At 43.6% G+C, this 19241-nt stretch overlaps 1 protein-coding gene across 1 annotated transcript in view; it reads left to right on the top strand.

Annotated features, from left to right (window-relative positions):
* MYRFL (myelin regulatory factor like) overlaps positions 1–19241 on the top strand; it is a 99466-nt gene that overhangs the window by 23984 nt on the left and 56241 nt on the right. Inside the window, exons 3-6 of the mRNA XM_016199163.2 lie at positions 10075–10142; positions 10233–10473; positions 11275–11366; positions 17439–17589. Of these exons, the coding sequence (XP_016054649.2) occupies positions 10075–10142; positions 10233–10473; positions 11275–11366; positions 17439–17589 (552 nt within the window). The remainder of the gene's footprint in view (positions 1–10074; positions 10143–10232; positions 10474–11274; positions 11367–17438; positions 17590–19241) is intronic.

Here is a 19241-nt window from a genome sequence, read left to right as displayed (position 1 = left end):
CTAGTGTCATCTCCATTCTGTTATTAAGCCCCCTGTAAATGCCCTCCTTTCCCCATGAAAGAAAGACAGTGAAACCAGACCTGAATTTCAGTAGTAATGGGGAAACTTGTTTGCAGATATTTCTGGTACCTGGATCTTGTTGCTCTTTGCCAATAAAAACATCCTTGCCAAATGACCATGGGAAGAAAGGGAACTGAACATTTTGCAAGCTACACACATGCGCGCGCGCACACACACACACACAACTGGTAAGTTGCCACAAGCTTGAGTCCACACTTTGAGCCTGCTGTTCTGCTCCAGGCACTGCGTGTGAGCTGAACCCAGACACTAGTTGCCCTGTGCCTGCTCTCACATTCCTCTCACTCCATCCAAGCAACAGGCGTGAATTCCTGTGGGGAGGGAGGGCAGTGGATATAACCTTACCATTGCTGACCTGGAAACAACCTCCCAGATGAATTCTAGTCTCTCTCTCCTATGTGACTTCTTAAGAGAAGGTACAGCTGATTCCACCAGGGTTCTGTTTAATCATCAGAATCACTTTTAATACTAGCAGAGAGAACTTTAGCTATTTGGGGGAAAAAGTGAACAAAAGTCTTATTTGAAGAGCTGTCTTTTTACCTGGGAGTTCTGAAGTCTGCCATATAATCTTAGTCCCCATAATAATAATGATCTTTCCTGCAGGACCAGAGGCATCTCCCTATAGGCTATTGCTATTGGTTTGCTCAATCATATTCACTGTACCTTTGGGGTGTGGTGTAGGAGGGGTGTGAAGGTGAACTAAAGGAGGGAGTAAATATTGTTGAGCACTTACCAAGTGTTGGGGAGTGTTCTTGGCACTTTACCTATTGGCTTATTTAATTACATATTTGATTTTATACATTTCACTCTCTTAACAGACTCTGCCAAATAGGCACACTGTTGTCCATATTTTACAAGTGAGGAGGCAGAGGTTCAATGAGGTTAAGTAACTCTCTGTAAGTAAACAAGTGGCAAAGCTGGGATTAAAACGTGTCTGGCTCTAGAATACATGCCCTTTCTTCCACAGGCATCTTTTAGATTAATTGATATTTTAAGTGATATTTTGGAGTATTGTGACCCTTAAGGAAATATATTAAATGTGTCTAAAGTAATCTGCCAAAAGGTGTGACTCAGGACAGATCTGAGCCATCCATAGTTTGCAAAGATTGTCAGAGTTCACGCCCATTAAAGAAAAGTTCTATGATCAGGTAACCTGTCCTTGCTTGATAAAAACTGCTCAGGTGCACGCAGTTCAGCGGGGCTGCAATAAAAATCTGAGAGAACAAGTGGAAACAGGCCCAGTTTATGATGGCAGGGTTGTAGGGCTGGTTCAATGAGCATGACATCTGTGCAACCTACTCAAATACTCTAAGTGTGGGGTGTTTCTAAACACCAGGCTCTTTTTGCAGGTTAGCTGCATTCCTTCCGACAGCCCTGAGATGGAGGTTTTCTTGCCTAGGCTCATGGCTAGTAGCAGAGCTAAAATCCACACCTGAGGTTCCTACAGATCTGATGACTCTTCCTCTATTATATTGCCTATAAATTGTGCTTTGAAAAAATGTCTGTGACAACTCTTTAAACCATTGAAGAGACTGTGTAGCTGCAAATGTACCGAGAGCCAGTTTGAATCTCATAGGCAGATCTTCAAATCTCAAATGTATTAAGAAATGGAATTCTTGGCTCTGTAAAATACATGCCCCAGAATGCTGCTCTGTGGAAAACTGGTCCCATGAAATGCTGTGGGGAAAAAAAAATAAAAGTTCCATGATCAATAAATAAACTTATGACTCATTGGCTTAAAATTAAATGATCTTCTTTACTGTAATACTTTTTAGAACCTTCGCTGTGCTAATGTGCAACTTGGAAGGAAAATGTAGTGTTCTTCACACTTATTTGGCCAGGAACCCCTTCTGGGAGGCATGTACCCATGGATGAGCAATGGGTTATGCTGCTCAGGGATCATCATGTTTCTGTGGGAATCTGATTGGTATGCTGGACTGGAGCAGTCCTGTTGGCATGTGAAGGTTTCTGAAAATTGCTCTTACCCTTTATTTCCTGTGTGGCTGAGTCCAGGGCAGCTGTCTGCCCAGGAGGAGCAGAATGAAGTCCTCTCTGAGTCCCTGGGTTATCCAGCCAGTTCCCTACTAGAGACAAGGGGAGCTGTGCTAGTTGGACACAATGGGCAATGTCCAGGTGGGGAGAGCTGCTTGGAGGGAGGGAGGCTAGATATTTAGAGGAGAGCATAACACTCTGGAGGATGCAGTGAAAAAGGAAATGAAGTGTGTGTGTGTGTGTGTGTGTGTGTGTGTGTGTAGAGAAAGGAAGACTCTGGAAAACAGACTAGTGCATCTTCAAAGCAGACTTTGTTTCCTTGGAAAACTTGTGAAGTGACACCTATTCACAGTGACTTCATGGGAGGGGGCCTCAGAGACACATTAGGTCCATGAGGAATCAACTCCAGGTTTCTGTCTCAGCGGTTGAGCGTGGACCTAGGATCCAGGAGATCGCGGTTCAATTCCCGGTCAGGGCACATGCCCGGGCTGCGGGCTCGATCCCCAGTAGGGGGCGTGCAGGAGGCAGCCGATCAGTGACTCTCCCATCATTGATATTTCCATCTCTTTCTCTCCCTCTCCCTTCCTCTCTCTGAAATCAATAACAAGGTATAGTTAAAAAAAACCTCCAGGTTTCATTGAATTTCATTCTAATGGTTGAGCTTAAGCGTCTACTATTCTGAGATTTACTTAGGACTTGGTTTATTGGGGTTGGATGGCAAAAGGAGTTAGGAGTCAATGACCAGCTGCTTGTTTAGTTCCACGACCAGTAGAGTGGGGCTGATATGCTCTTGACTGTGATGCTGAGAAAGGCAGGGAGGCAACATGAGTAGCTCTGCGAGAAGAGCTCATTAAAGGCTGCTTGACTTCATTGACCGGTTTGACTTCTGGGTTCAAATTGAGTCAGTAGGAGAAAGACTAAACAGAATCTTGGGCTAGAACATTACTGGAAATTTCTCGATCCTAAAGGTATTTGTGGAGAATGAAATAACCTACAGTTTTAAATTTGATTAGGACAGTCCGTATTGAAAACGCCGTGTTCTGTAGAGCATGAGCTCTGGCGGTAGACCACCTGACTCCAGCTTGACTAGAGGTGGGATGAATAACCTCCTGGAGCCTCAGTTTTACTGCCTGTGGAATAGGCACAATACCAGTACCTTTCATGTGGTGGCAGGAGAGAGACCAGATGAATAAGCACCTGCAGAGGGCAAGTGCAGTGCCTGGCCCAGAACAGGTTCTCTAAACAGATTATCTATTTCTAAAGCAGCAGAGGAGGGGTGGGGACGGGGTCAGAGTCCTTGCATTTGCTGACATAGGGCTAGAGGGGAGGCGTGGCATCATGCTTTCCTTGCCTCCTGCTGCCCTGTCATGAAATAATTTTCTTGGGTTACCTCCCCTTTCCTGTCCCAAGTTCTGAGTGGTGGGTACAAACCCTAACTAAGCTCAGTCAAGTAGTATTTATTGAGTATCTACCATGTGCTCACAACAGGACACTATGCAGGACACACACACACACAGACATACACACACTGTTAAGACATGTGAATGTCCATGTGGAAGGATAGATCACACACATGAAAAACTGGAGAAAATACTTTCAATAACAATCTTTACAGTTGGGTAATGGGTTACAACAGTGAACAAAATAGATGAAACCCTTCTCAGGGCAATGTGGTAGGAGGCCATCTGCCCTGGCAGGGCACCCAGGCATTTTTCTCTGAGTTGGTGGTGCGTGGTGATAAAAAAAAAAGCAGGCTTAAGGATTGTTTTAAAATTCTCTACAGACAATGTATTTCCTTATTACCTCTTCCTGGGTGACCCTTCGCATTCCTTCCCTGATGGCACTCTACTGCTCGATTGCCACTCTAGTGGGAAGGGAAAGACAATGGCATGTGGTACAAAGTGGTTCAGCAAGATAAGAAAAGTAAGCACGAGGTGAGGGGGCAGAAAGTGAGGGGTGGGGGCAGGCTGCCATTTTAGAGTGGGTGGTCAGGAAAGCCCTCTCTTGATACATGAATTTATATATATAATAGTATATATATGATTATATGTAGTGTAAAAATGCAGTAATTCATGCTTACGAATTCATGCACTTAGCTTTGTACCAGGAACTGTGCTAAGCCGAGCTCACCGTGCGAGGGGGCAGTGGGTGTGCAAAGGCCCTGGGGCGTCATTGAAGAAAACTGGGGATTGGACTGTTGGGTCTGGACTAGTGTTAGCTGGATATTCACATGAGGCCCGTGTCTTAATGCTGCGTGCCCTGTGTAGTGAGCCATAAGCACATACTAGGCACTCAATAAATTCTTGCTCAACCCTGGCTGCAATCTGGAAGAAACGCTGGCTGCCCCGGGGCAGCACGCAGATGTCAGGAATGTGTATAACCTCAGCCAGAGCGAGCGTGAAGCCTGTTTTGCACCCTCTCTTTGGGTTTGCCTGGCATGCAGCCTCCAAGGGACTGCTTTTCTCCGTTCATCCTTCAAAACACAAAGCACATTGTGTGTCTCAGGCAAGTTACTCTAATTTTATTTTTTATTTTTACAACTATTTCCTACAGAAGCTAGAGATAGGGATGGCCCCTCAAGGAGTGACCCATGGTATCTGTTGCTTCATAGGCCCACTTCATGAAAATCCCTTTGATTTAATAGGTAAAGTCAGAACAGGAAGTCACAAAAGAGTCTCAGGAGCATTCTTGGGATTCCTGATGTGGTGCCTGTGATTAGGAAAGAGTTAGCAGTTTAAAGCAGTCCCAAATAGCAGTGTTTTTCTGGAAGTTAATCATTGCCCTTGTTTAACAATTTGCTTACTTATTTTAAATAGTTTTCTTAGTTTTGAAAGTAGCTATCATTAATTCTTCACTCAAATTCTCTGAAAAGAACTGCAATTAAAAAGAACTCTCAATATATTAAAATGCATCAAGCATGGAATACAATGAAATAAAGGAGTAGCTGTGATGAGTTTTGGAAGGGAGAGTACAGTTTAAGGAATGCATTTAAAATTTTAAAAATTTTCATTTTAAAACTACCAACACATATTGCTGCCACTCGGCCCAGGGGCCTTTGGTTCTCCACAAAGGAAGGGAGCATGCATTCCTGCTTCTAGAATGCCATGCCCTATTTCTTGAGTAAACTGATAATTTACTTATGATTTTTAGTTTTTACTCACATTACTGAGTTCAGTGGTGCTGCTAATGTAAAGGTAACTTAACTGCCTAGAATCTTGAAAGTGGCATTGGAAGATCATAGAGTCAATCACCACATTCAAAATATAGATTTATAAGAGTTATACATGCTCAGAAATTAAGAAGTAAAATGGTGCAATATATATGGCTTATAATGAAAACCAGCAATGCTCTGCCTTATTCCCATATGTCTGAATTTGGCTCTCCCAGAAGCAGATGCTTTTTAACCCTTTTAGATATTTCTAGCACCTTTTATCTAAATGATGTTTTTATATTGCTGTTCTTGCTTTATACATTTTAATAACTTAATATTACCTACAGAAAATGTGGAACCTTCAATTGTATTATTCCATTCCCCCCATTCCCATCCTCTATGCTATAGTTGTCCTAAGTATTATAACTACACATATTATAAACTACAAGAGAATGTCATAATTTTTGCTTGCTACAGTCCTATGCATTTTAAATAAAGAGAAAAAGTAATTTGCATTCATACATATACAATTTTTTATTCTCTGCATTTCTTCCTAAAGTTTCAAGTTTTCATCTGTCATTTCCTTTTGGCCTAAATAATGTCTTTAACATCTCTTTATTGTGCATATGTGTTCATGGATTCACTTAAAAATTGTTTTTTTTTTGCCTGGCTGGCGTGAGTCAGTGGTTGAGCATCCACCTAGGATCCAGGAGATCGCGGTTCAATTCCCGGTCAGGGCACAGGCCGGGGTTGCGGGCTCGACCCCCAGCAGGGGGCGAGCAGGAGGCAGCCAATCAATAGCTCTCATCATTGATGTTTCTATCTCACTCTCCCGTCCTCTCTTTGAAATCAATAAAAACATTTTTTAAAAATTGTGTTTTTTTTTGCCCTGGCCGGTGTTGCCCAGTGTTTAGAACATTGGTCCGTACACCAAAAGTTCTGGGATTGAATTCCAGGTCAAGGACATGTACCTGGGTTGCAGTTCGATTCCCACCCCCGGTAGGGGTGCCTGCGGGAGGCAACCAATCGATGTGTCTCTCTCATATAGATGTCTCTCTTTCTCCCCCCCCTTCTCCCATCTCTCCCTCCCTCTCTTTCATTCTCTCTCTGAAAAGCAATGGGAAAAATATCCTCAGGTGAGGCCCAACACCCCCCCCCCAAAATTCTTTTTATCTAACAATGTGTTTATTTTGCTTTCATTCTTTTTTTTTTTTAAACATATCTTTATTGATTCCAGAGAGAGGAAGGGAGAGGGAGAGAGAGAGATAAAAACGTAATGATGAGAGAGTCATTGATCGGCTGCCTCCTTCGAGCCCCTAACTGGGGATCGAGCCCGCAACCCGGGCATATGCCCTGACCGGGAATCGAACCCTGATCGCCTGGATCCTAGGTAGATGCTCAACCGCTGAGCCACGCCCGGCCGGGCTGCTTTCATTCTTGAAGGATATTTTCATTGAATATAAAGTTCTAGATTGCCAGTTTTGATTTTCTATAGTACTTTAAAGATATTGTTGGACTCTCTTATTGCCTCTGGAGACTTTGATGAGAAGCCACTGATCATGTGAATCATCATTACCCTACATATAATATCTTGTTTTCCTCTGGCTACTTTTGAGGATTTCTCTTTATTTTTGGTTTACGGCTATGTAATTTCAATGATCTAGATGTGGTTTTCTCCATATCTACCTTGCTTAAGATTTGCTGAGCTTCTTGAACCTATACACTTATGTCTTTTACCAAATTTAGGAAGTTTTTGGCCATTATATCTTTATTTTTCTGCTTCACCCTCTCCGCAAGTTCTTGAATCTCTTTTTCTCTCCCTATTTTTTAATTCATTTTTTCTCTGTTCTTTAGATTGTATAATATCTATTGATCTGTCTTCAAGTTCCCTTATGCCCCCATGATTTTTAATTTTTTAATTTTCATATCTAAAATTGTCTTCAATTGCAGAGCTTTCTTTAATTCTTTTTTATAGTTTCTATATCTATGCAGAGATTTTGTATTTTTGAAATTTTTTATAAACACATTTTCTTCAACTCCATTAAGCTGAGTTACAGTAGCTGCTTAAAAATCCTTGTTTGCTAATCCAGTATCTGTATCATTTTTGGATTGGTGTCCACTGACTGTTCTTTCCCTTGAGGCTGGGCTGAGTTTTCCTGTTTCTTTATCCAGTAATTCTCATTTTGTTGTTGTAATAATGAATTGCATGTTTATGGATAACATTCTTTTAAGAGTTGTTTTCTTAGTTTATTTATCAACTTAGAGTTGGTAATCAAAAGATGCTTATTCCTACTGAGTCACTGAGGAATTCTTCATTGTATCCTGGACATTGTGAATGTGGGCATTTTAAAATATTCCTCAGAAGAGTATACATATTTTTGTTTTACCAGGTAACTACTTTGCTTAGACTCAATTTGTAAAGTCTATCTCTTGGGCAGTAGCTCAAATTTCAATTCAGTCCTTATTTGCCTTGGCTGGGCTGTGTGCAGTTAGCTCCACACATGGTTGGCTTCAGGAGTCAGCCAGACACTCAGGCAGAGTTTATCCACAGAATCTGTGGTTTCTTCTCTCTAAATATCTCTTTTCCAAGATTCCCCTTTCACTTTCAGCAACTGGGTTTGCCCCTGACTCTGTTCTCTGGTTCCTTAGGCCGGAAAGATTATAGGTTTCTATTGGCATTTTAGCTGATTTGTGGTTCTGACTTCAACCAGCCCTAAGACTAAGAGCTGTAAACAGGTAACTCATCTTATGCCATTACCTTTGTCCAAGTTTCAGTGCCCCTCCAGAATCTTCTTGCTTTTGCCCACTTTCCATTGCTTTGGGGTAAATTTAAATTTTTTCCCCAGAGTTCATAGTTTTTATCTGTTGGAGGGTCAGGTCTAGTAGGAGCTTACCAGTCATATCAGAAACAGAAGAACTTTTTGTGATTCTTTTGCACTCCTGATTTATCTAGCTGTTTGTTCTCCGTCTTTAACGTGAAAGGCCTTTCTGAAAACGTCTGTTCCTTCATTGTTTGTTCATGTTTAAGATATTCTCTGTGCAAGCCATTCTTCTCAAAGGATGAGCTTCATTGTAGGGTGACCAGGCAGGGACTGGCCATTTTCTTGGGTGAATTCAAAATATCATTTCCCCTCCTGAGGACATCCTATTTTTCTGAGGAACAACCTTCAGATTTCTCGTTGTGGGAAATCTGCTTGGATGCCTGCAAAGCCAAGTTGAGGAAATGTCTCACAGTTCAGCATTTGGACTTTTAATTAATCTTTCCATTTTTAGCCCAGTAGCTCCACAGTCTCCTTGGATTCATTTCCCCAGAGAGTAAGCTTTTTCTGCTTCTGTTGGGAAGATGGAGGTAGTTGCCTGGCTCTATGGGTTGGGGCAGCAGATCTAAGGGTCCGGCTGTCCCTTCATCTAACTTTCATTCAGTCCTATTATTCTCAGCCCCATCTTAGCCCTGAATTCAGAGGCTCCTGGTAACTCTAATGTCTTGGGCTTTCCTGGGGTTGTATTTTAATTGGATAACTTCCTGTTGGCTCCTATGTCCCCTTTGCCATCCCCAGGAAGTCTTGTTTTTGCTTTTCCTGTCCTGCTGATCCAGTCACCATTCATACTAATTCTGTCTGCATCAGTGTCGTTGAAATACGGCCTGGTGTGGTCTCTGCTCAGGAGCCCTATGTCTTTTCGTGTTTATGCATCTTTATTCCTTTACTTTCATTTGGGTGGGGTTTTTGGAGAACCGTAAATGTATGTTCTCTCTTCCCTTACTAAGAAGAGGTGAATAAACTATAAAGGAATGATTCGAGAGGAAAACATAACTTTCCTAATAAATAATAAAGGCAGCCAAGAAGAACAAGACAGCTTACTCTCTAGCAAGAGAATCAAGTGGATGGTGTTGGTGCTTAAGTGTGACTTGGAGTCACAGAGTTTCTGAGCCATAAGGGACTTGTAGGCTTTTCAGAATAGAAGTTTTCACACTTTGCTAGTGGTGGTACTCATTTTTTAAAATGAAATTTTACTTGTACCTCAATATACAAATGTTATGATTTCCCCCCTCCCCAGGCATTAATTTTTTTTTCTTTTATAAAACCCCTGAGCTGCTTCCAAGAACTCTGAGATCTCCCAGAGCACAGATGGGAAGCCCTTGCTTTAGTCGTGATATGTTACATTGTCTTGGCCCAAAACAGTCTGCACAACCATCGCTCTGGTGTAAGTGCTTTGAGAATGTTAAAAAGCAATAATAATGTTAATTAAAGTTTCCTGAGTATTCTGTGGGTTTGGGGCATTATGGGTTTATACACAGAATCTTTAATTGTCACAATGAAGCTCTGAGGAAAGAGCAATGATTATTCCCATTTGTAGGTGAGGAAACCAAGGCCTGGAAAGGCCAAGCACTTGTTTGTTTGTTTATTATTTATTTATTTATTTATTTATTTATTTATTTTTTTTAAAAATATATCTTTATTGATTTCAGAGAGAGGAAAGGAGAGGGAGAGGGAGAGAGAGAGAGAAACATCAATGATGAGAGAGTCATTGATCGAGCCCACAACCCGGGCATGTGCCCTGACCGGGAATCGAACCCCGATCGACTGGATCCTAGGTCCAGGCTCAACCGCTGAGCCACGCCCCGCCGGGCCAAGCACTTGTTTATAGATACACAGCTAAGAAGTGGAACAGCTGGGATGCAAAGCCCATTCATTTAACACAGGACACTGGGCATGGTCTGGCGCCTTGGCCCCTGGAGCCCCTGGAACCATCCCTGGGGGTGCCGCACACTGAGAGCCTCCTTCCATTTGTGACAAAAATATAATGATGAAACAGGTTACAACAGAAAAGCAACGCATGTCTCTCATCCTCAGGCAACGCGGGCTCCCGGACACCCCCCCCTACTCTACATCAGACTCCTGCTCCCCTCCACAGGTCAAAGGTGAGTGCCCTCCGCCTCCCGCGCAACGTGCACTTTCTTCAGCCCTGGGCGGTGAGGGAGAGGGACCCTTCTCACCTGCGTGTCCCCCAGGTGCCTGCTGCCCGGCTCTGGGAACCCCTGCTCCTCTCCATCCTGAGGCTGCACCTGGGCCGCTGCCGGAGCGCCCCCCGCAGAGCTCGTGGGAACCCAGCGCCCCGGGCCTTGTGCACAGCGACTTTCACACCTGCCGCGCCAACACCGGCCATCCCGCCACCGCCCTGGGCCAGTCCGTGTGCTCTCATCTGGGGATAAGTTGTTCTTTCCATCAGCAGCCTCTATGCCACAGCCCTGGGTAAGCAAGATACTTAGTTAGGACCTCGGGCAGCCTGCCCGCGGCGGGCCCGGAGAGAGCGACAGCAGCGCCTGTCCAGGAGATGGCAGTGTGGAGACAGCTATCGCACAGGGCCAGGCCCGGGGCTCTGGGCTTTAGACCACCTTTTAATTAAAAACGCACTAAACCCAAGGTCCTCCTCATTCCGTGAAAAGCTAAAGTGTCAGGAATATGTAAGGGAGGTTCTGGGGGATGGAGGAAGCCCTGTTTGCATGTGCAGCCGCAGCTAGATACCCAAGGGAATTTGTGACTGAGCTCTCAGGAAAATATCTGTCAATTAAACATTCATTCATAGTCCTTTCTTTTCTTTTCCTTCCTCTCCCCCTTTTGTCCCTTTCATTTCTCATTTTGGACCTAAAAGATGGCAAAAGGAGTAAAGGCCAACAAAAATTGTGGTAAAATTCCATGTGGAAAAAAAAAAAAGTCCAGTGTAAAATGTATACCTGTATTTTAAGTCCGTATCTTCTCCATCTCAAGCCGATGTCGGCCTTTGCCAGTTTATATATCAAGTAGGTGAATCGCAGGCCTATTTGGTAGAAGAAAATGAAGTTTGAGACCAGCAGGACTCATGGAATAGGGTCTTGCTTTGTCCACTCCATGCATGGTCCTGGTTTTGCAGACTAGTAGGGCTCACGGAACCTTAACTTGTTAGAATTAGACTTAGGAAGGCAGAGAGCAGAGACCTGGAACATTAAATTTTATTTACTGGAACAAGGAGAACAAAGGAGGACCCTAACCTTCATTTTGGTTTCTTGATTTTAGAGCTTCGTTGCCACCAACAAAGAAGAGAAAGTGCACACAGGTGCCGGAGGACTCCGGGGACTGTCAAATGTGGGCCCACGACTCCAGACCAAGTGAGCCAACCTGGGGCCTGTCACTGCCCTGCCCATTCAATCAGGGCTTTTTTAACAGCCTTGGCACAGCCTTACAAATGATTTTCTCTCATAGAAGGGCAGTGATAGGCAGTGGGAGTTTATTTCTTCCTTCTTGATGTGTTTCATGGATCCTTAGGGGGGGTCATACAGGAGCTCCCAGGAAGAGATGCCATTCTCTCTGTCTGCTGGAGATGAAACATCAGCCCTTTCAACTGCAGGGGCAATGTGTCTCAGAGGACCCAGACCCCAGGCCTGGGGAAGCTGTACAGCTGGCAGCACCTTCAAGAGCCTGCTGGGGCTCATTGCTTTGTCCAGTGCCATCTTTTTCAGTTGCAGTGCACACAGATAACATGGGACATGGGACAATGCAGATCTGGTTCAGCAAGCCTGAGGTGGGGTCAGAGATCCTCTCAGGGGATGGATGCTGCTGGCTCATGGAAGGTACTCTGAGAAGCAGACTTTAGATTTCTCCAGTGGGGCAGGAAGAAAGAAAGTTGAGCTTCTCTAGAACTCACTTCAGATTAGCAGGTTCCCAGTAGATCTTCAATATTTCGTAACATCATTTTAGAAGTCTTTTAGCACAATCATTTGATGCCCAAGTGGTCAGCCTACCTTGTTCTTTGTCTTATATAACATGACACATTATGTTTTGAGCTTAGAGACCTGATCAAGTTGAGAAAAATTGGGGTCTTTGACTCTGGAGCCTTGAACTTCAGAATTTTCAGAGTAAATGCTATGGCACTTGCTAGAGAAAAGAATAATACTACACGCCAATTCTATCAGCCAGTGTAAATAATCAAGTGTAGGCAGTGTGACTAGCACTCCAAATTCAGGGACCAAGTCACATGTCTTATATTCCCATGCGTCAGCTTGGCAAGAGGTCCAAGATTTCCCTCTTGGGGCTCCCTCTCCCACTATTGTCCCCCAGTTCTAGAGGTTTATCCCACCCTGAAAGGAGAGGCATGAGGCTTTCTCACCCACTTATGTTGCTGTTTTTGCCTTTCGCGGCTATATAAGAGCTGGTCCTTTTAGGGATGTCTGGCCTCAGCCCAAGCAAAGACTCTGGGGGTCCTTCAGTGGACGATGACTTCACCCTCTCAGCTGAGTCCTACACATGGCCATATCCTGGGAGCGCTGTGGCAGAGCCGTGCTGGACATCCAGCCCTTGTATCAACCAAGCCTCTTGCTGTGCTCTTTTCTTTATATAGATCCACTGTGGCCAGCAGTTGCTTGATTTTTTTTTTTTTTTAATTCAACCCTAGAAACACAAAATGCAAAATAAAGGCCCCTTTCCAGATAATATGGAGCTCTCCATCCACCTTCCTATAAAAGGTTACTCTAATTTCTGTAGGGATCCTTGCATCCAGCCTGCAGCTTCAATATGATTCTCAAACACAAAAGGCTGAGTAAATTCCTGGCCAGATGAGAGAACCATCTGTTCCCTCTCCCACAGATGCAGCAGCTCACTGAGAGTACCGGGCAAGTCACCCAAACCTTCCAAGAGTTTCCTCATCTAACCAGACTGCTGCTCAAATCGTCCTGGTCGTTTCAGAGTTAAGCTCCATCCTGTGATGATTTCTGCTGCCTGTCCCTGGAAAGGGCCTTGATTTCTCACCATCTCCAGAGAACAGCCATGGAAGACTAACTGAAATGCCCCAGCAGATAGGAAACCTCGAATCCCTTGCTGAACACCTATTCAAAGGTCCTTGAAAGCTGGCTAAAGATGACTGGCTCCAGACAACAGGTCTAGAGCAATAATGAGCAGATGGGCCAAAAATAATGGGGGAAAAAAGAAAGCAAAATTCAAGTTAATCCAAGTGCCATGTTTTCATTACCGTTTATATTTTCAGCAAAAGTTTTCTAGTAGAGAGCTTGGATTTGGTGTTGCAGAGGCCGAGGGTTTTTACCAAGGTCCCGGGGGAAATGGCACATGGGTAGAGGAAGGAGGAGCTTATGCTCGTCTTATAGGCAGGGTGTTTGATGTGAGATGATATTCTAAATCAATCAATAAGGATATTCTGGTGACCTTCTCCCAAGCAATTCACTTTGGCCAATGGTTTTAAGATGCCCATTTATAGGGCTAACAATGTAGAATTACTGGGTTGCTGTGAGCAGATGTAAAATCTTGCTCTGAGAGAAAGCAAGAGCAGGCTCCCATTAGCTTGTTCTGACCCCACATGGTCTGGATGTCAAATATGAGACGGTTCCTGGCCCCACCTAATCTGAACCCCAAATATAAAAGGGTTCATGTCCTCATATGGTTTGCACCTCAAATATAAAAGGGTTTATCAGCTCCAGAGTTGTGCCCTTTGGCCCCCAGTGAGAGGTGCAGTGGCTGAACTCACACTGCAGTCGGGAGACTGTCTCATCTCTCCAGCAACAGGGAACTTTCAAGCCTCACTTTTCTTGATTGGCAAGTAAGAGTCGTAAGTTCTACTTCACCCACTTCCAAGATTTTTAAAAAAAGAATGCATAAAAAATATTTTGAAAGACATTCCAATGCAAGCTATGAGTTTTCTCCAAAAGGTTGGGGCTTGGGCAGATTGCTGCCTTCACATTTCTGCTTCTCTTTTCTGCTATGTTTTCTTAAGAAATCCTCAGTGTAGCATGAAGGGAAGAAAAAGGGTTGACTCCCATCTCTTCCTCTTAACACCTGTGACCCTAGGTGAGTTATTTCAGGTCTTCAAACCCATTTTCACTTTTGCTGAGTGAGATTAAGAATCTTTTCCTCATAACTTTCTAAATCTGTTTGGCTTTATCTACTAAAGCATATCCTATGACCCAGTGATTCCCCTCCTCGAATACACCTAACAGAAATTTATACACATGCCCACTAAAAGACACGCGCAAAGGTATTTACAGTAGCATTACTCATAAAACCACAAACTGAAAATAACCAAATGGCCATCAAAGGTAGGATAAATTGTGGTATAGTCACACAATGGAATACTATACAGCAACGAAAATGAACAAACAACTGCTGCTTGCAACAATAATAAGTGAATCTCATAAACATAATGTTGGGCAAAAGAAACCAACACATACGAATACTATCTTATCATTCCATTTCTACAAGCTGCTCCGTGGTGTTAGAGTTCAAAATAGTGATTATTCTTGGGCAGAAGAAAGTAGTGATGGGAAGAGGGCAGGAGCACTGGGATGTAATATTTCTTGATGGTGGTAGTTACCTGGTATATGCATTTTATAAAAAGCTATCAGATTGTATGCTAACGATCGGTGTGCTCTTCATCATGTATGTTATACTTCAGTAAAGAAAGTTTATTAGCCCGGCTGGGTGTGGCTCAGCGGTTGAGCGTCGACCTAGGATCCAGGCGATCAGGGTTCAATTCCCGGTCAGGGCACATGCCCGGGTTGCGGGCTAGCCAATCAGTGACTCTCATCATTGATGTTTCTATCTCTGTCTCTCCTTCTCCTTTCCTCTCAAATCAATAAAAATATATTTTTTTAAAAAGTTTATTAAAAAAAGGATCCTTACCTTGAAGATGAGTTAATGTTGATGAGACACTATGTCAAATGCCTGGGACAGTGCCTGTGGTGCAGAGCACACACACAGGAATAGTAGACATTATTATTAGTATTAATTAGTCCCTGAATAGGCTCAGGTTTGTGCCTGGAATTTCAGTGTGAGCTTGTGGTCCCAGATTCCCATTCCTGGGGCTCACCAGCTGAGAGCCGGCTCCCAGAGAAGCCACAACTATGTCAGTCCTTTAGGAGCGGCTGCCCCGATTTCCTTGCTGCTGTGAGGAGAGAGGGTGGGAGATGCCATTATCTGTGAGGACAGTGCCCCCTGCCCACCGCCCAGCCCCCTCCCAGCACCTGCAGGGGTGGAGCTGGCCTTTCAGTTGCTTCCCTGGCACCTCAGCCTTGCTGCCATGCTTGAGAGGGAAAGGGCCTGCATTAGCTGGTAGTCACTCACATCAGATAGCGTTTCCATGGAGACCCAGAACAGTCGCATTTGCCAAGGCTTCTGGGGAATAACTGAGTCACCTGAGCTGAAACAAGTACGTGTGATAATAACACCGTTGTTTAAACTCTTACTGGTGACAGACATTGTGCTGAGCACTTACAACAGACATTACTCATTGAATCCCTTCAACAATCCCGGGAGGTGTCAGAAAGTTACTCCTATTTTGCAAAAGAAGAAACTGAAGCCCTGAGTCCTCAAACCATTTCCCTAAGATTATATATCCATTAAGCACAGAGTTGTGATTGAAACTCATTTCCAGACTTGAAGCTCTTGAACTTCCTTTATTCTCTCTCCATTGGAAGAGAGAGGAAGGAGAGATGGAAGAACTAGTTCCTCCCTTTCTCTGAATTTGCTGTAAGCAGGAGAGTATTGGAAAGGTTTGTTGCTGTTGTAGTTTTGAAAATACTTAAGGCCAGGTAACTTTTAGAGGAATGAAGAAGCCAGGGCTCCTTGCACTGCTGACCCCCTTATTCATAGCAGGGAAAAGTTTTCTTAGGGTTTTGAGAAATTGTTCCCAAATCCATATTTACAAGAAGCAAAAAAACAGATGTGTTGCTTAGGTGACATGCGATAGTGATACCCCAAGAAAAACATGTTTTTTGTGGCATTTGGGATCAAAAGCAACCCGAGGCAGCTCTGTTATTTATTTTAGGAAATCCTCAGTAAAAATATAAAGAAAGAAAGTTAGGTGAGTGAAAGAAAACCCAGCCACTCCCCCCTGCACGTTCCAAGCTGTGGGCTAAGCGCACGCTCTGTAGGAGCTAATGTCATATTTCTGGGTGGTTCTTACAGCCTGCACCTGAGCTCATGAACAATCACTGTTTCCCTTTCCCTCCTGATGTCAGGCATGAGTAATGGTGGGGAGTTCAAATAAAAGGGGAACAGCAAACATACCAATTGAATTTGCATAAAAATTATCTGCGGTTCAATCGCGCAGTTAGGAGGCTTACTCAAGTTAAGACAACTTGCAAAGTTAAGCAAAAATAGTAGCTTACATGTATAATATTGCTGTTATTTGACCGTTTTTGATATACAAAAGTATCAGTTTCATATAGTTAATACCGCATAGTAACAAGATGTTTTCTGTCACCGTGTCTTGGTATCAGCTTCTGAAAGCCCTGTCGCTCTCATTCTCTCTGCTGTGTAATGTCTCAAGCTGGGCAGGACACCTGTTTTAGTTTCCGTTTCTCAGTTGAGGGAAGTAAGACACTAAGTGAATAAATAACTCTTCTAAGTTCAAAAAGCTAGTTGGACCACAGAATTTTGGTGCCACCTGGGACCTGTAATAAATTAGAATGTATTGATTGCAATTAACAAAAACAAAAGACGAAAACCAAACCCTCAAACTGCCTTAAGCAAAAAATAAACAAACAAACCAACAAAAACAAAACCAGAGGATTTATTGGCTTCTGTAACCCAAAAGTTTAGGATTGGATCCCAGAGCTCAAATCACACCATCAGGACTAGGTGGCCATCATTCTCACTGTGCCTTCTGCTGTGCTGGCTTCTTCCAGACAGGCTTGTCCCCTATGTCCCGAAATGGTGCCAGCAGCTCTTGGGAATGTTATCTCGCAGGGTCAAGCCTCATGGAAAAGACGCGGCCTCTTTGAGCCTGCATTCCCAGTAGTGCTGAGACCCACTCTGCTAGGATTGGATTAGGCCAGGGTCTCCCTGATGCAATCGTTGATGCACATAGTGGATTCTGTGCTTGGGCTGGTCAGGCCTGGCTGGGTTTCCTGCCCTCCTCGGGCTGAAGGTAGGCTTCACTGAGGCCACACAGAATGGAAGTGAGGAGACACTGCGCAGGAAGCAGGGTAGATAGATACCGAGGGCAATGTTTCCAGCAAATACTCACTTCGGCACTTAGAGATCACCGACCTCAAGCTGCTGTTTCTACAGATGAGGGAACAAGGTTTGTCACATGCTTCCTGCCTCCCAATCCTTGTCACTTTCCACACGGTCGCGGCCTTCTATGTGGCCTATTCATTAGCATTTTGTGGCTGTCTGTGAATCTAGGAAAAGCTGCTTTGGGGGAAAGATCTAACACACCTGTTTCTCTGCAGTGACAAGTAAGAGCTTCAGCAGCGAAATGCAAGACCACGACAGTGAGGGACAGAACCTGATGCCTGCTGACCAGTGCTCTCCTGCTCTGAAGTGGCAGCCATACCAAAGTGTTCCTTGGCACAGTTTATTAAACAGTCATTACGAAAAACTGTAAGTGGCCTGGAACCCCCTGTGGTGGGCTGGAGAGTGAGGGGAGAAAGGACTAACTCTCAAGACTAAAGCCAAGTACTTGGGCTTTGACACCACCCTGGTCAAATGGGATGGGCCGTTGAGAAAGTGTCTTACTCCTTACGTTTTGCCTTCTCACCGATGAATAGCTGGGACACGGGTTTCTGGCCTTCAGGAATCCAGGCTTGTAATTCTAACTCATTATAATATACCACTAAACAATGGAGGGAGAGGGGATCTTTCTCAGATCACATGTCCAGTTGAAACTAAAATCTGGAAAATGGAGATTTCCCAGATTACCAACATTTAATCTTGCAGTTAATTTAAAATTCCAGAGAATACATTTTGGGAGCCACAGTAAATTTTTAGCTAGTGACACCTTCCTCCTCCAACATCTGTGCCGCCAATCAGTATTTCTGAGTTTGTTTTTAACATACCCTGCAGTAATCATAGTCATTGGTGGGTTTATATTCAGAGACTGAAATCAAACTATACAAAACATTCTTAAACTGGAAAAGTTTCATCCTATTCTTATGACATTATCGTTTCAAGAAACAAATGTGGACTTATTTACACAGTCTTGCTTTTAAACACTCTTTATAATACTTTTCTTTATTCCTTAGTGTCTAATTTATCCACCTAAATCTTCAGGAATGCCTACGCAATATGAAATGAGAAACGCTGGCCTACAAACCTGAGGGCCTTCGTGGTATTTTCCAAATTCAAATATAACTTCTTTAAGAGCAAAGTTATCACTAGGACTTTTATGTAAGATGAACCAGAAGGAAGACATCTTTTCCTTAAGACCAAATCTAAGGAGTTGCCCAGCCTGGTGTGGTTCAGCAGTTGAGCATCAACCTAGGATCCTAGAGATCGCGGTTCAATTCCCAGTCAGGGCACATGCAGGGTTGCGGGCTCGATCCCCAGCGGGGGGACGTGCAGGAGGCAGCCGATCAATGACTCTCCCATCACTGATGTTTCTATCTCTCTCTCCCTCTCCCTTCCTCTCTCTGAAATCAATAAAGGCAACACACACACACACACACACACACACACACAAACTAAAGAGTTAAATAGACTTTGGGGTTGGTGTGTTTAATAGGAGGCAGAAAGAAGCAAGTTGCTAATTGTATCATTGAAATGTCATAACTTTCTGTCTTTGCCACTGTGTGTACTTGGAAGAAGAAAGGAAGAGCCCATAGGTCTTGGTTTTGAGTCAGAGCCTTCATTTGATAATCTTCGGGGAGTGTTCCATATTCTTTCTTAAATGTAAGGACCGAGGTATGAAACTGTCACACACCTGCACAGTATTTTATTTTACACCTTTAATGCTTCCTAGTCTCTATGCATCTGAGTTAAGTTCTCGAGGTAACTGCTACCTCTCTTCTTACTTGAATTGATTATTTTTTTAAAGTTTATTTGAACAACCAATCTATGCTCAACTGATCCAGAAAAACACACAGATGGTATCAACTCAAAGGTGTAGAGGAAGATTTATTTTAAAGCCGTAATTCGCTTTTCTTAAGCAAAAAGGAAGGCAATATTCACCTAGATTAGAATTCAGGTCCTCTTGATTTAACTCCTCAGATAATTGAGAAAGAAATCACTTGCTTGTTCTTGGATTATTATGTCTA

Source organism: Miniopterus natalensis, chromosome 2 (genome assembly GCF_054644295.1).
Source record: "Miniopterus natalensis isolate mMinNat1 chromosome 2, mMinNat1.hap1, whole genome shotgun sequence".
Classification (NCBI taxonomy): Eukaryota; Metazoa; Chordata; class Mammalia; order Chiroptera; family Miniopteridae; genus Miniopterus; species Miniopterus natalensis.
Note: the sequence above shows the minus strand (reverse complement) of the source record. Positions and strands in the feature narration are given on the sequence as shown.